We start from the raw sequence: 17,958 nt of genomic DNA, 5'->3' as shown, positions 1-17,958 counted from the left end.
TTGCGCGAGAAGCAGGGGACGACGCAGCGGGAGGCAATGTGAGGCTGAATCTTGCGCGAGAACAGCGACAGAGTGGTGGCTCCGTTTCAAGCAGAGTGGTGGCTATTTCAGGGTGATCGGAGAACAGTGAAAGCAAAGAGAGCGAGAGAAAAGAAGAGGAACAATGAGAAGGAGATTTGAGCGAGAGATAAGAAGAGGAACAGTGAGAAGGAGATTTGAGCAAGAGAGAAGAAGAGGAAGAGTGATATCTACGAGGTTATAAAACGCTATACTACCTTGGTTACAGATTTACCTAAGGTAATAGAGGCATACGACCTCCGTTTCAAGCATACCCGATGCCTAAAGTGTCAGAAAATAATTAAAATTTAAAAACATATACGCGTTATATGCCTCGGTTGACGCGTAACAGATGTTGGAAAACTTTTCTACTTCGGTTCTACTCACACCCGAAGCAGTAGACCTTATTCAAAAATTATGTTAGCTTCTATCACGTGATTTAAGTGTGCACTGGTGCGACTTTATGCCTCGGTTTATGACTTAACCGAGGCAATAGACGTTTTACGCTTTAGTTTCCTATAAACCGAGGTATATAAGTTCTCTAAAACTACAAAAATGCCACCGCGCTTTTATACGCTTCGATTTCAGTAAAACCGAGACATATATAGCGTGTTAAAAAGCTTCTTTTTTACTAGTGATTTCTCGAGATATTTTCTAATGAAGTTTTGTTATAGCATCTATAATCACCTCCGGTTTAGGTGGACAGCCGACAAATATACGTCTACAGGAATTAACTTAAGTTCTAACCCATTTTGATAACACTATACCTAAGTGAGAAAATAGTTGAAACAATTATGAATTAGCTGATGTTATCTAGTTACTAAATTAATATTTATATTGGCATATATCTAATTATTTAAGTTTTTGTAATTTTTAATTGAGTTTTTTTTGTTTACAAAAGTTAAATTATATATTTTTAATTTATTTTCTATTATTTATTTAACTTTATTTTATGTAATTATTATCTTATCAGATCGTTTTATTCACTTATCACATGTTAAAAAATATCAAATTTTGTAATTAATATAAAATAATATTATATTAATATAAATAATAAGTGAAATTTATTGTTTTAATTAATAGTGTATATAAGAACACTAATCACAATATTACTTACAACAATCAAAGTGATGGGTTTCGTCGATGTCTTTTTTTTAATAGCTTTCAATACTATCATCGCAAGGTGATGTTCACAATTTATTACTTTCTAACACGTTTTTAATTAAAATAATAAAATTTACTCGTCGTTTTATATAATCTATATGTTACGTTAAGTATTAAACTTCACATTTCTTAACCCATTAAAATAATTAAATAAGATAAAGACCACATTACCTAAATAATATATATATATATATATATATATATATATATATATATATTTTTTCAAATATTCAACAAAGTAAAAGATATAATAAAAAGTTAATTAAAAATATTTAAATTTATGAAAAACTTATAAGTTAACTTCAGTTGTTATAAAAGTAAATTTTATAATATTTTTATTGATCGATCATGGAGAAGGAAATCATCAAATATTTAAACATGATGTGCAAAATTGTTATGTCGGCAATTTTGTATTTTTGTTATTAAACAGCTCATTCCGTGTTAGTTTTACTTTAATGTACTTGGATATAAATAATGGCACCGAAACGATTAATTTAAAATTTAGAAAAAATAAAGATAATTTTATTTAAAAAAAGATTTAAAAGCATTCATATTATATAATTATCATTTTTTTTCATAATGAATATATAGACGCTGAATTATTAGTGTAGAAAATGTGTGTCTAGTATGCGTTTAAGACGATCACGTATTAATATCAAATAATTATATTCATAGGAGAAATATATATTACTAAATGATTCATCTTATTTATTCATTGAGATTGATTCAGTGATCATTGTTAGAGTGATAAACATAAAGTGTCACGTTATAATCTTAATATACAAAAGTAAATTCATGTCATTATATTGATACTTTTTATCAAACAGAATTTATGAAAAGAAACTACGTCATCATCTAAAGAAAATTAGCAAATGTTTTTCTTCATCTAATTTACTCAAACTAATATGAAAGATGTAACTATTCTAAATATTTTATAAGGTTAATAAGTTTTAAATTTAAATTTAACAAACATTTTAATATATTATTTTTACATCGTAATATATATAACTCGTATATGAAACTAGATGTTAATTAATGATTTGAGAGCGGTTGTTGGATAAAAAATGAAATAATATATCTAATTAACACAAATTTCGATAAATTTTAACTATAATTGTAATATTATATTAAAAAGTAAAATTTAAATCTAAATTAATCTCATAAAACCAACTTTTAAAAAAAAAATTGTATACACTAATAATTTTAAATTGGTCTTGTTTAATCGAAGGAAGCTGTGATTTTTATTTTAAGAAAGTGATGTGAAAAAAACACTTGCATAGAAATTAGATACGAGTAATAATAAAAAATTTATAAAAAGGGTAATTGGAAATAACAATCCCCATTTAGGTTGAGTGTGTGACAGTGGGGAATCCTTGATAGCCTGAACTTTTTGACATTGTTTGTTTGTTTCACAGCTCCAGGGTGGGATTTGAGGTTGTGTAAATTTTATCAGACATTATAATAACCAATTTTTGCTGTGATCAGAAGTGAGTAGAGAGGAAGGTGTGAACCCTTTGACATTTCCTTTTCTTCATGATTTGCATATTGAGAACACTACCGAGGTTATTTCTGTTTCATATGGGACTTCTTCTAAATTCCATTGCTTTAATTCATCGTTTAAAATTTAAAGGGTAAGTGTAAGAACGTAGTAGTAGGTAAGAGGGAGAAAGTTTTTTGAAAGTGATAGAATGGGTTTGTATTTCAGAGTTGAAGCATGAAAAGGAGGGAAAAAGGGGCTGAGATGGTGGTCCACACTTGGCTTAAAGTCAAAAGCAGGCATAAGAAGAGTATTGAGAACTACGTTGGGGAACGAGCCCAATCAATGGTTTACATCTCATCCTCCTATCATCTTCCACTTTCTCACCATTTCACTCCACCTCTCTCACCTTATAATATTTTTTACATTTTCACAAATATAGCTTTAATCATCAATAATTCCTTCAACTATTTCACAATGCTTAATTATGTACCTTAATACATTGTTATTCTTTTGGGATTATAGGATAAAAGACGAGACACTTGCTAGTTTAGAAAAACTTCGGAGCTTTTATCTTCAATGGCTAAGATTGGTGGTCTCATAGATGATACACTAATGAGGTGCATTAAGCTTTCCTTGCAGAGCAACTCTTTACTTTAAATTTGAAAAAAGAACATACTTTTGTGTGTGAGTTGAAAGTAATTTTGCTGTTTATTTTTCATTATATTGCGTAGGTTAATGTTGAGGTGTTGGTGACAGTAAAGAACTGTATGTTGTAAGGTATTTACGAAAAATTACAGCACCATACATTATAATATATTGTTATTCTGAATATACTATTATTTGATTACTATTTTTACGGCATATGATAATGGTGGGGCATTAACGAGGTTAATGTCCTGAGCAACCCGCCGGTCTCCCAAACACGATATTTTCTTTTCTAACGGTTAACTATTCTTCTCTCTCCACACACACTCAGAGTAGTGAAGAACACAAGAACATCATAAGTTCATGTTGGTTCCTCTCACACAATGCTAAGTTACAGGGCACTGCATTTTTGTTTTCTGCTCACAGTTTTCTTGTCCGGTTCCTTTCTGTTGTCGCACCAAGCTTCAGGTATTTCTCTCACAACTCTCTCCCTTTGGCTTTTATTCACTGTTTAGGAGACCCTAAAATCTTGGAAGCCAAACAAGCCTCTAATTTAAACAAATGTTGTCACTTTTTTCACTGAGTTCGGTGGGGGACATAGGTCACCACTATGACAATGCAGGACAGTGTTTCAATGATTGTGGCTACTCTCTCACTCTTGAAGATGTTTCATCAGAAAGCAAAGCATGACCATTTTTGTTTTTTGCAGGGCCAGAAAATGAGGGAAAGGATGTTGTAGGCTTTTCTAGGTTGCATGTGTACGATGCTGCACCGTTCGAGAACTCGCCCGTTCCCTTATCTGCTGAGAGAACACGAAGAAAAGACCCTCTTAATAGCTTCAACAAGTACATATATGGATGGAATATCACTGACAACCATTATTGGGCTGTAAGCTCTTCAAACCGTTACTCCTGTGTACTGTAATAATGGTTTTATAGTGTGCTACTGAGAACTGTATTTCGTTAATTCTGCTGTTAGGCTCAGAATCTGTGCTTCTATTGAGGCTCTGGGATTGACATCACCTATCTTCAGCTATCATTTTAGTTTATCTGCCCAAACTATGAAATATAGAATTGTTGGAAAAGTAGGTAACGGAGAATGATGGTTGTATCTGAAAGTATCTGTGTAACAATAAAAGGGAGATGCTTTTGGTGCACACATTTGTGTTGCCTATTTTATACTTTGATTGATATAGATGCAACTGTAAGTATTACTCCAATACATATACATACATGGGATAAAATTTAAGAGTAGGATCTCTGCAGCCTCTGGTGATGTTTTCTGATCAAAAATTGATGGTTATATCAATGACCAAAGCTACTTTTTAGTGGCCGACCTTAGGTGGAACTCATTGTTAAAAAAGACAAAAAGCATAAAAAGTGATGCACTAGAAGTGTTGAGTAGTATCCGGGTTTGTGTAAAATTGGAGCCACTAGATGTGCGTTTTTAAATATACATTTAAATATTCCTTTGCATGTATTTTTAAGGAAAACCAATGTTTATCTCCATGGTTGGTCATATATTTATTTAGTTTTACTGGACGAAGAAATTGAATGGTCCTGTAGTTGGGTAATAATTTGGTGAATTCTGACTGTTTTATGTTGTTATGCTTTTCTTTTCTTTAATTTTGTCTCTTTCCATTTTCAGCACTTTAATCTTACCAGGCTGTTTGGTTTGCAATGTTGAATTTAAAAAGGCAAAATCCACTAACTATTTTTTTTATTGAATGCAGTCTGTGGCATATACTGCAGTTCCTATGTTCAGTATTGCAGCAGTTTGGTTCTTGGGGTTTGGCTTGTGCTTATTCACTATTGGTGTTTGTTACTTCTGTCGTAAAAGAGAACCTTATGGTTATTCACCAACATGCTATGCCCTTTCCCTTATTCTCCTGATGTTATTCACATTTACAGCAGTGTGTGTACACATCTCTCTCCTTATGTTTTTGCTTGCTTCAGGTTTTGTTGGATCTTTATCACAGATTGCACTTTTCTGTGTTAACAGGATCGGATGTGCAGTTCTCTACATCGGCCAAGGAAGTTTCCATCACAGCATGTCGTCCACATTGCAGTACGTGGTACATCAAGCTGATTCCACTGTGGATAAGCTTAGGAACGTGTCAGATAATCTTAATCAGGCTAAACAGGTTGGAATCGATCGAATTTTTCTCCCGACAAATGTTCAAACTGACATTGATGCGGCAGAAACAGATATCAATAACTCTGCAGGCACCCTTGCTGACAAGACAAAGGAGAACTCAGACAACATACAAGATCTCTTAGATTCTGCGTAATGATTGATTCTAATGTTTTCCGCTCCAGATATTTTTTTCTTGCTTTAGTTTTACTCTGTAACAGAATGTAACAATGATGCAGGAGGTTGGCGCTGATCATAATAGCTGCTGTTATGTTAGTCTTGACATTTCTTGGATTTTGTATGTCTCTTCTGTGCCCCCAATTTAGATGCTCAAATTCTTACTTGCTATGGAATTCATTTTCTTCTTTTTACCTGTTACTACAGTATTCTCAATTTTTGGCATACAGCTCCTTGTGTATATGTAAGTAATATATACTGTGTACCACCCAATGTTACATACCTTTCTTGCGATTCTTTGATAGCAAGCATAACTCCACTTAACACTATGTTTTCTCGTGAAACACTTGGCATAAATAATTGCAGCTTGGTAATGGCAGGATGGGTTCTTGTTACTGGTGCCCTTATATTATGTGGTTCGTTCCTTGTTCTCCATAAGTAAGTTCCAATTACCCCTCCCTAAAATAGTCAAAATATATTATTCAATGATTTTATCATATACTTGTTAATTAATTTTTCATCTCTTTTTTCTTTTTGGCTGTTTCTTTAGGCAATTGTTATAAGTTGCATTTAAGCTTCGTATAAAAGCTGCATTGTCTATTTAACGTGTCATAAGTGATTAATTTCAGATTGAGAGCACTTTGCTCATTTCTCTCAATTTTTTTCTTTGAAATTTATCCTTTTCTCATGATATCAGAGATCCTTTCTAGTGCTTGTTTTATCTGCCACCATCGCTGCTCTCTGGTTCGGTTCTCCTTTTTCTCTTCCTTGATAGTGGAGAATCTTCGATCGTTGTTCTTGCTGAATTTTCTTTTTGAAACTTCAATTTTCTTCTCAATCTGAAATTAGCACTTATCACAAATTTGGACTATGGAATGCACCTTTTACACGAAGCTTGCGTATGAAAACTAACCGATATCAACTGGCTACAGTTGACTAAACAGCAAGCAAAATACCTGAAAATTAAGCAACACTGACAGACACCAATTAGTAACAGGATTTCTGTTCTTGCTTGAATAATCACATTGTTATCATTATCCAATCATGCCCATATGTTCAACTTGACATTGTGGTCTAACCCTGATGAACCTTTTACGGAATGCGATGTTTATAATGAGCATGTTACCTTTCTGTTATTTATTTGTATTTTTCAGATGTGGAATTTGGCATCTTTAGTGTGGAGCTAATTCCTTTTTGTTTTGGTAGTGCAACAGCAGACAGTTGTGTAGCTGTGACTGAATGGATCCAGTATCCCATTGCACACACGGCAATGGACGATATTCTGCCCTGTGTGGACAATGCTACTGCACAAGAAACATTTTTGCGAAGCAAAGAAGTAACTTCTGAGCTAGTGAATTTGGTGAACCAGGTTATCACCAACGCCTCCAACATAAATTTCGCTCCCAATTTCACTCCACTCTACTATAATCAATCTGGTCCCCTCATGCCGCTCCTCTGCAATCCCTTCCATCCTGACATGACTGATAGACAATGTGATCCTGGTGAAGTGACCCTGAGCAATGCAACGCAGGTACATTAATTGAACCACTTTCATATAACATACAAACACTGCTTTCCCGTGCCAAGACCAAATAAAATAAAGAAAATCAAACTGATTTTAAATTACAATTCTTTTTCATTTTTATGTTTTGTTTTATTTTCTAGCAAGGCTTGATTGAATCATGAAAAAGAGAAAGTCTCACCATCATGTGCATGGATCAATCAATTTAGAATTGTTCCCGTATAATCAAAGACCTCAAGTTAAGTCTTGAATATGTAGTTGCATTAATGCTAATATTAGTTGGTGTGTGATGCAGGCGTATGGCAGTTTCGTGTGCCAGGTTTCGCCATCTGAGATATGCATGACGCAGGGGCGTTTGACCCCCACCTTCTACAACCAAGTCTCCGCTGGAATAAATGTGGCCAACAATTTGTATAATGATGCCCCCTCCCTGGTTGAGCTACAAGATTGCACCTTCGTTCGTGAAACTCTGAGCGTTATATCTACAGACCATTGTCCTGGTCTACGGCGTTACAGTAGATGGATCTATGTTGGATTGGTAATGGTCTCTTTTGCTGTCATGTTCTCTTTGATCTTCTGGATCGTGTATGGAAGAGAGCGTAGACATCGTCTGCATAGAAAAGAGTTAAAGAACTGGACTCCAACACGTGCACCACCACCAGGACAAGCACTGGCATTGGCCCAAATCCCTGAAGGAGACAAGTATAATTAGCAAACTAGTTGATAATGATGTTGCTCTTCCATTGCCAGTTGGTGGATGAACATGTTTGAACAGTGTTTAGCTTTTTCCGGTGTTGGGTGTATAATGTTGTAGCTTCTTTGTATGACACGCTAGCTTTTTAATGAAATGTCATTATTTTACGTGGCATGATGAAAAGGAGGAAGCGAGAGGAGGAAGCAGACATCATACAAGGCACAAACATAAGGATAGAGCACATTGTTTGTTCTTGTGAGGGCAAAATCATGAGACCAAAATGTCACAGCTCTTAGATGTTGGACAGTGTTTAGTTTGGATGCAGTCACGGGAAAAAGTTAGCCCAACATGTTCCTGCAAATATACAAAAAGCCGATTAGAGAATAGGGAATACTGCTCACCCAATTTGACTGAAGTTTGAGCTGGTTCTCTTTCATTTTCTGGATAAGTTAGCAAATACTCTTCCATTTGGACCCAAACCGAACCCACTGAAAATAAAGTAGGCTAAGAAAAGAACAAGAACACCTCTGCAAGACAAAACACTTACTTAATGTAAGAAAAGAACAAAAAAGCAATGTATAATTTGTCTGAAAATGGTTAATGTAAAATGTTAAATGTATGGCTTTTTACAGTCGACATCTAATCTTAATTAATTTCTAGCCTCGGTTGCTAATATAACCTTATATTCAAATTTATATAATTCTTAATGTTTTCTATATATACCCCTGAATCCGCTATTAATAAGAAAATATATCTCTGAAATGTCATTCCTTAATTGTGATTAAAAAAACACAAAATAAATCTTCTATAAAGATCGAGAGGATATGATTTTCTAAAAAAATTCTTAAATATTCATACAAACTTTAATCTGTCAGTTCAAATACACATACTAACTCTTTTAACTAGATAGGTGGAAGATTTATACTTACTCTAAACGAAACTCATAATTATTTTCTTATAAGGAAAATTCCTTCAATTAATGAAAACGCATTAGTTACAATACTTTTTTTCTAATCCCCTTGGATTGATGCTAAAATGATTTTAGTGAATTTTGTTATAATTAACATGGATTTTTTTTATCAACACAGATAATTTATGTTTTCTTTAAAAACTAATAACTTTGTATTGGTTGGTTGTCTTATAATATTTAAAGGATTAATAAATAAATTTTGATGAAAAATTAATGTGAGCATATATTAATAACATTAAATATTATATTTTTAATAATTTCTTTTTTCATAATATTATGATGAAGCGGTCACGCTTATGTAAAGATAAGTAAACCTTTTGCCTGTTCAAAACATAAGCCAGACTCAACCCGCATGATTGTTATTAGGCCATATTTGATTAAAAGAAAAAGTAGGGTTAAATATACGTTGTGCTCCTGTAAAATTTAAAATATGTTATTCGTATTATTTTTTCCTTTTGCAATTTAAATCTTTTTTTCATATTTTTACTAATCAAATTAATAAACAAAAAGGTATGATTGACGATTTTAACAACCATTAATATCCTAAAGTGCTGCTTATATTTACCAAATTGTAATTCTTATTGTTGTAAAGAGTACAAATTTGAAACACAAAAAAAATAAAAATCTAAAATATTATATACTTACAAGACAGTGGGTAAAATTAATAGTATAATAATGTCAACATAAGTTTACCTCCTTAGGTTGTGTTTGGCTATTAGTTGAAGTTGCAATAAATGAAAGAAAAATGTGATAGAAAATTAACAAGAAAAGGTAAAGAAAACACGACGAGGTTAAAAAGTTATTTTAGAAGTTTTCACTATTTTGGACCATTTTATTGTACATTTGACAATAAGTGGTTAATTTTTATTGATGTTTTTGACTAAATTTCGTCTATCATGTCATTTTTTTAATTGTAAAACCATGTGTTTATAAAATTATGAAAAACGATCAGATTTTACTACTGAATGTTTAAGGTTTTAGGTGGTCATCATGACTTCTTTAATTATCTTTTTTTTTTGCTATCTTTAGATATCGAAAACATTGGAAATATTACAATAGCTCACACATCATATGTAATCACTATATTGTACTTTCTTAATTTTTTAATTATTTTATAACGTTTTCCAATTTCTTAGTCATTTTTTTATTAGGCACCAAGTGGGCCATTATGATGAGGGGGCTTCGTAGCCGAATGTCATCCTTCACAAAAGTTACGCGATTTTACTAAACGCGTTTTTAGGGATATTTCCTAGTAATGTTAAACTAAGAAAAAACTCAGAATTGCTTTTTGACTGCTATAATTTCACGAAAAGACAGTTTTTTTTAAAATAGAAATACAACTAGAAATTCAATTTTTCATTCCTTAAAATTAATAAATATTGATTTGAAATTGATATATCATTTAATTACTTAAGAAAATGTTATATGTGAGTAATAATATTATTAATGCTACACATATGAAACAATGTTTTTTAAGGGATAAAAAGTGGATTCAAGGGAAATAATAATTTTGTTATAAAATAAAATTTATAATAGAGGAAGAAGAGAGGAAGAGGAGATTATTATAGGAAAAATTGTATTTATATCTCAAAGAATACAAATTAATATAAGGTTTAATCATTCACTAAGTCCTTATTTTCGCGTGGAATCTCAATTTAGTCCCTTTGTTTCTGGAAATCTCAATTGGGTCCCAAATTTATGAAAATTGCAACAATTGGATCATTTTCGTTAAACTGTCTCCAACGGCGTTAGTGTGTGTCTGACGTGGCATGCTGTAGTCAGTTTCTTAGCTGACGTGGCTGACTGAAGCAGGGGCAGTGAAGCACGTGGATAAAAAGAAAATGAATGTTTTAAACCAAAATGGGGATTCAGATTTTGAATTGATCGAATTAGGGATTGGGATTCTTCTGACTATTTCTAGGGTTCGTCCAAAGTTCTTTCCATTTCACAAATTGGGGTATCAATTTGGGTATTTAGGGTTTAATCGAAGGGCTGGTTGAAGATGCATCCATGTTCGTCTTTGTCATGCAGCGGGTAGCGGAAGCAAGACAGTAATGTGGTCTGTGGTGGTGGTGGAGGAGTTAAAAACAGCAATGGTGGTCCGTTGTGCTATTGTGGGATGAACTGTGTTCTCAGAACTGCAAGAACAGTTAAGAAAAGAGGCAAGCAATTTTGGGACTGCCCTAAGTTCAAGGTAAGGTTTTTTGTTAGGTTTTTCGTTGTTCTTATTTTGAGTTCGAGGGTGCCCTGGTTGGTGTTTCGTTGTCACAGAATGGTGGTGAAGATGGTGGTTGCAATTATTTCACATGGTGTGCAGATCATGGGGTTGTTGAAACGGAAACGAGTACAAAGTGTGAAGGCAAGTCTGAGTCTTTGCTGAACAGAGAAGCAATGGAAGGTGGATGGAAGATTATAAGTGATTTGGAGTTGTCAGTGAAGAAATTAGGAAATAGGCTTAATGTCTTGTTAGGGATTGTCTCTGTTCTTGTTGTGGTGAACATTATTGTACTTACAATAGTGTTTTTTCGTTCATAGGAATGATTTCATTGTACTTATGATGGAATGTACTTACAATGCAATGAACCAAAGTTATTTTGACTATAAAAGTTTGTATTGTTTGTAAATTTTGGTAAGGAAGTAATTCAAAGTATTGATTCATACTTTTGGCCAAAATACTCTTCGTATTGAACTGTCAACTAATAAGCACAATCATATGAAGTGGTTTCAAAGTGAACTGATAAGCACAAATTACATAAACTTCATAGAATTTTCATTAATCTGAAGCACTATATAAAAGTAGAATGTGTTGATCTTTCTCAGTCATTAATCTGAAGCAATGTTAAAATCAGAAACATAACCATGTTAAAAGATCAACATAACATCAATGCACACAACAGATAAATGGAACCAAATTAAGCATATCTGCTGAAATTTAATTAATCTGAAGTAGTACATAAAACTGCTGTCATACAGACCAAAATAACCATAAAAACAGCATTAAGTTCCATCAGTTATCAACTGCAGTACCACAATAACGTTTTCCTACATGTACTGCTTTTCTACATAATGTTTTGTAGCCTAAAAAGATTACAAAATTTCATTCCTACTGTCTACTACGGTTGATTCCGAGACTGATGTGCTATTTCAGATTGTTGAGTGGATGGAGTTGCTTGGGTTGCTGATGTACTGGGCACAGTTCCAGCTTGGGTTGCTGATGGGCAACGAGTTCTGTTATGGTCATGTTCTCTACATATGCCACATCTCTTCCGCAAGCCAGATTTGGTCATTCTTGATTCATCCTTCCTCATTTCCCATTGCTCTAGTCTTCGTTTTCTCTTTGGTCTTTCAGGCAATACTCTTTTGTGTGGTGGAGACACATCAGGATATGGAGTAATGTTCCACATGTTGGCTCCATTTAAGGGATATATAATTGTTGAATATGTCTCCTCATATCTGGACTTCATGTAGCAAGAGTCAATAAATTGTTCTCCATCAATGTTGAGGAACTTCATTGCAGCCAATGAATGACAACAGGGGATTCCAGTCATCATCCAAGTTCTGCATGTGCATGAGGAGTCATCTATGTTGACTACGAACTTATCTCCATTGTTAGACATGTGACGAACTTCAAATAGCTTGTTGCCTGACCAACTGTGTAGAAGAAGGCAACAATAATTATTAAGAACAGTAGTAAATTAATATAACAACGAAGTGATTACTGGAATTTACCTAGGAATCCAATTTTTAGTTAACTGAGATTCCTTTCTAAATCTGGATAGGATCTTGGGACAAATGGCTCCAGTAAATGATGATATGCTTGACCTGTTCTTGGCCCATCTTTGCATGAGGTAAAGCCGTATCATCTCCAACAAAGTAATTATGGGTTTACTCCTGGCAGAAAGGAGGACACTGTTGAAGCCCTCACTCATATTGTTTACTAAGGTGTCAGATTTAGCTCTTTCAGTGAACCTTGATCTTGACCAATACCTACAACAAATAATAGAATTATTATTCACATTATATGAATAAGGAATTATGTTCTACTTTTGAAAACTAACCTTGGAGGGATGGCAATCAAATGCTTATAAACATCTTCGTTCACTGCTCTTATGTTTCTCATTTCCATCTCCCAGGTTTGTGGATGTGTGGCTGTAGCTGCCCTCCACATTAAACGCTTCAGGTTTTTACCAGGGTATTTCTTCCTGAAGTTGGCATACATATGCCTCACACAAAACCTTTGATCAACTCTAGGAAGCAATTCATCTATTGCATGAAGTAGACCCTACAATACAATATACAAGTAATGAATACAGCCAACAAATACTTAAGAACTTAAAATGTACAATTACAAATTAATGATTACTATTACCTTTTGTTGGTCTGATATAAAGGTAAATGAAGAACAAATTTCAGCCCCTCCAAGGTCATCTACCAACAGTTCCAAGAACCACCTCCATGAATCCTTGTTCTCAACTTCAACAACACAGTATGCAATTGGCAACATCTGCTCATTCCCATCTCGGCCCACAGCTGTTAACAACTCACCACCGTACTTACCTTTCAAAAATGCTCCATCTAAACCAATAATTGGCCTGCATGACATAAAACTGTCTTTGCAAGCCTTTAAACATACATAGAATCTCTTGAAAACGACTTTACCTCCCACATCCTCAACCTTTAGTTTCACTGTTGACCCAGGATTTTTGGCCACCAACTCATTATTTCCATCACCACTACCATTCTCAAAAGAGGAATTCCAGCTTCGGATTTCCACATCTGCTTCAACTTCCACTTCTTGACCTTCAACTCCAGTAACCTCTTCCTCCATAACAGCCTCAACTTCATTCTCTTCTACACCTTCATGTTCACCATCACCACCAACTTGCACTTCTTCACCATCACCACCAACTTCCTGAACTTGTTCAACTCCAGTAACCTCTTCCTCCATAATAGCCTCAACTTCATTCTCTTCTACACCTTCATGTTCACCATCACCACCAACTTCCACTTCTTCACAATCACCACCAACTTCCTGAACTTGTTCAACTCCATCAACCTCTTCCTCCATAACAGCATCAACTTCATTCTCTTCTACACCTTCATGTTCACCATCACCACCAACTTCCACTACTTCACAATCACCACCAACTTCCTGAACTTGTTCAACTCCATCAACCTCTTCCTCGATAACAACATCAACTTCCACAATCAACATCACCCCTCTCTTCAACGTGTCCTTCATCATTACCAACATATTCCAGCATATGTATGACTTCGGGTTCAGAAACAGGGTGTATCAAAAACACATGCACCTCACCATTCAGCCTAGCTAAATTAACCATATGCATGGCACCAGTGTCATCACACAGAGGCTCTAACTTATCATCCAACACTGAAGTCCCTCCTACAGAGTACCACATATCTTTAAGCCCATGGTATCCCAAAGATTTCACTACACTAACAACCACGAAATAACTCCAAACATCTGGGTCAAACATAAACCTAGATGTCTCCCCCCTTCATACTTAAGCTTCCCATCATTAACTAATTTCCCTCCATGGTGAAACACAACCTCAATATCTTCGTCCATGATGCAAAACACTATATATAAGTATTTATACACCTATAATGTAATCAATTGACGACAAAACATGTATTAAAACCATAACCAAAACGCACTCACACACACACAGACAATTATCACTTTAAACATGGGGGGCATGGGGGGACCACAACATTGCAATAAAAAATGGAACACAATACGACGACGGGGACCACAACAATGCAATCAAAAATAAAACACAATACATAGACGGGGACCACCACCCAACATCGCAATATAAAGGTTTGTAACAAAACCAAACTTTTACTGACCTGGCCACTCCAGATTGCAACTGAAGAAGGTCCCACAACTCCGATGACGACGACAACTGCACACTCTCTGAAGGTAAACTTCGATTAAACCCTAAATACCCAAATTGATACCCCAATTTTGTGAAATGAAATGAACTTTGGACGAACCCAACCCTAGAAGTACTCAGAAGAATCCCAATCCCTAATTCGATCCGCACAAAATCTGAATCCCCATTTTGGTTTAAAACATTTATTTTCTTTTTACTTACAAAATTGTTATTATCCACGTGCTTCACTGCCCCTGCTTCAGTCAGTCACGTCAGCTAAGAAACTGACTACAGCGTGCCATGTCAGACACACACTAACGTCGTTGGAGACAGTTTAACGGAAAGGATCCAATTGTTGCAATTTTCATAAATTTGGGACCCAATTGAGATTTCCAGAAACAAAGGGACTAAATTGAGATTCCACGCGAAAATAGGGACTTAGTGAATGATTAAACCTTAATATAAATAGTTAAATCAATCATATGGTTATCGTAACAAACCAATCAAACAATCAATCAAGTGTAATAAATCAATAGACAATCATATATTTATAACATTCTTCTTTTAGTATCTATAAATCAGAAATAGATCAGAAAATGTGTCTCGTTAAAACATTATTACAAAAAACTTTTTTGATAAAAACCTAGTAAAGGAGAAATAGTACATCATTCTTATCGTTTATCACATATTTTATTTATCTCCTCATGTGAACTTACATCATTAAAACAATAGAGTCTAATCCCTTCACAGATACTTCGCAAATAAATCTAACAAATTTTCACATGAACCAATTTTTTGGATTTTTATATCACTTTTTCAATTGAACAATGCACTATTATTTTCATATATGATTGCTAATTCAATTTTTTCAAAGGATAAACCACAAGTTTGTCACACATGTTGATTATAGGTCTTAACCAAACACATTAACGACTTATCTTGTGTAATGCTAAAATCTTTGTATGATTTGACGATGTTGTTGTGGTTTTCTTCACAGATTTCCATGAAATGGTTGTGCTACCACATGTAAAAAAATCATCTTGTTTATAATCAACCATTGTGAGGATCAGATAAATAACTTGCATTTGCATAACCCACTAAATATGATTTTAAATAATTTGAATAAAATAAATGTATATTCATAATATCCTTAAGACAACGAAGTATATGTTTTACTCCAATCTAATGTCTTTTTGTATATGAATAACTATATCTTACTTAACTAATTTACAACAAATATTATGAGGTCGAGTATAATTAACAAGATACAGTAGTGTGTCTTCATCATTTTTCTATTATACTCCTTGCTAGAAGTGTATTAGCTCTTACAAAACCCTCAATTATATTTGCAGTGTTAGAAAATAATGTTAGTATTGAATTCTCACGTAACCAAACAAAAGAAAATTTTATTACTCTTGAGAATTTTATGAATTATTGTACTATATTATTTATATATATATATATATATATATATATATATATATATATATATATATATATATAAGTCAATATAATACTACTGCATACAAAATGATGATACATACAATGATCATACATACAATTAATGATGATACATACAATGATCATACATACAATTAAATTTTAATGTACTTAATAAAAGTCAATATAATACCCCAATTTCATATTCTTACACATAATATGTATATTATTAACTTAAAATATGTTTATTTGTTGTTTGTGATGATATATAATATTGGTATTTGTATATCTCCGTTCACGCGACTATAACTATTACTATATAAGATTTAATAATAAATTCTCATCACACACTCCATTCGCACGTACACATAATAAAAGAATGGTACATAAAGTTAAACGAAGGACATTTGTTTGCTTGAAAAGAAAGTTAACGAGAAAAGAAAGTTAACGAGAAAACAAAGAAAAATTATGATTTTCAAATTAAATTAATTAATTAATTAAAATTAGAAATAGTATCGTTAGAAAATTACTTCTATATTTTTAGTTTAGTTTTATAAACAAAATAATTTTACTAAAATTAATATTTTCAAATTAGGAATTTTTTATATTTTAATATATAATTATAATAACTTTTTATTATAAAATTATATATATATATATATATATATATTGTTTTTTAAATATTGGACTTAATTGGTAAGATCTCATTTAAATCTATGCATGTTTTTTTATTTTCTTTTAAGTTTTTATTGTGTTTTTTCTCTATCTGTATTTCTTTGAACCTCATATTTTAGAACTAAATTTTACTTTATCATAGTTAGAAGAAAAACGATTATTTTTACAAGAAGAGTATCATAATTAAAGTAAATGTTTGTTGTTCTAAAAATGTTTTTTTTAAGGTTTTTCATCACTTTCTATGAGAGTAGTTCGAGTTATTTGTTCAACTTAGTTAACGTTGCATTCAACTTTTGTTGTATTTAACTAATTTATTTGTTCTAAGAGTCTAAGTTTTAAATGACTATCAAGTCTTAATTGAAAATTGATCGACTACAAACATTATAAGTTAGAAAAGTCATTCTTAATAATATTTTGTTGAATTATTTAAAATAAAGTTTATTTTAATTTATTTGTGACAGTTTTAATATAATAATTATCGTGTTGTATTTTTTAGATTTGAACTTTGAAGAAATTTCAAATATTGAATTCTTAAGGCAGATTCATCATTGATTACATTTGTGAATATATATATATATATATATATATATATATATATATATATTTAAGTAAGAATGTTGTTGAGTTATAAAATTGCGAAATTAAGAGTTTTAAGTTAAAAATATCTCAATTAAAGTGGTTATAGATAACGGTGTGAATATTACATAATTATCTTAATAAAGTAATATTATTTTTGAAATATATTTGTTCTGAAATATGAATATGAAAAATTACGTTATTTTATCTGGTGAGGTGAGTGAAAAATAAAATATATAAACTTAATAAAAAAGATATTTCTTTACCATTTTTTGCAATCACATAAGATTTTTTTTTTAGTATTTTCCTACCCATGACTTTTTACTTTATTTGACAAACGAAGCCATTTATGTGAATTTTTTTAGAAAATATATATTGTTAGTATCTCTTTTAAAAAAAAATGAGTATCTTCCGTGTTATAAATATAGAAAAAAGTCATATGCTATGTTTTTTCAGAACGTGGTGATACAAATTTGGCATAAAGTAAGAAGTCAAATAGTTGAAATTTTGAATTTGAAGACCGAC

General features: G+C 32.6%; 1 protein-coding gene across 3 annotated transcripts; it reads left to right on the top strand.

The window, feature by feature from the left end:
* The first annotated feature begins 3,245 nt into the window (after window positions 1–3,245).
* On the top strand, window positions 3,246–8,039 carry LOC108330012 (uncharacterized). Of its 3 annotated transcripts, XM_017564450.2 has the most exons (11): window positions 3,246–3,318; window positions 3,433–3,478; window positions 3,678–3,814; window positions 4,056–4,234; window positions 5,079–5,260; window positions 5,348–5,632; window positions 5,719–5,777; window positions 5,864–5,900; window positions 6,023–6,094; window positions 6,863–7,187; window positions 7,474–8,039. In XM_017564450.2, exons 3-11 carry the CDS (start codon window positions 3,730–3,732, stop codon window positions 7,888–7,890), a joined length of 1,641 nt encoding a protein of 546 aa, XP_017419939.2. In that variant the 5' UTR covers window positions 3,246–3,318; window positions 3,433–3,478; window positions 3,678–3,729; the 3' UTR covers window positions 7,891–8,039. The 3 variants fall into 3 exon arrangements, with proteins under 3 accessions (XP_017419939.2, XP_017419937.2, XP_052733170.1); XM_017564448.2 differs by lacking the exons at window positions 3,246–3,318; window positions 3,433–3,478 and having other exon boundaries at window positions 3,535–3,814; XM_052877210.1 differs by lacking the exons at window positions 3,246–3,318; window positions 3,433–3,478; window positions 3,678–3,814; window positions 4,056–4,234 and adding an exon at window positions 4,760–4,915.
* The last annotated feature ends 9,919 nt before the right edge of the window (window positions 8,040–17,958 follow it).

Source organism: Vigna angularis, chromosome 4 (genome assembly GCF_016808095.1).
Source record: "Vigna angularis cultivar LongXiaoDou No.4 chromosome 4, ASM1680809v1, whole genome shotgun sequence".
Taxonomy (NCBI): Eukaryota; Viridiplantae; Streptophyta; class Magnoliopsida; order Fabales; family Fabaceae; genus Vigna; species Vigna angularis.
Note: the sequence above shows the minus strand (reverse complement) of the source record. Positions and strands in the feature narration are given on the sequence as shown.

Coding starts and splice junctions, on each gene's coding strand:
- LOC108330012 (XM_017564450.2), top strand. CDS start 3,730: ATGCTAAGTTACAGGGCACTGCATTTTTGTTTTCTGCTCACAGTTTTC. Junction 5,261..5,347: donor TTATTCACATTTACAGCAGT/GTGTGTACACAT, acceptor CTGTGTTAACAG/GATCGGATGTGCAGTTCTCT. Junction 5,901..6,022: donor ATACAGCTCCTTGTGTATAT/GTAAGTAATATA, acceptor AAATAATTGCAG/CTTGGTAATGGCAGGATGGG.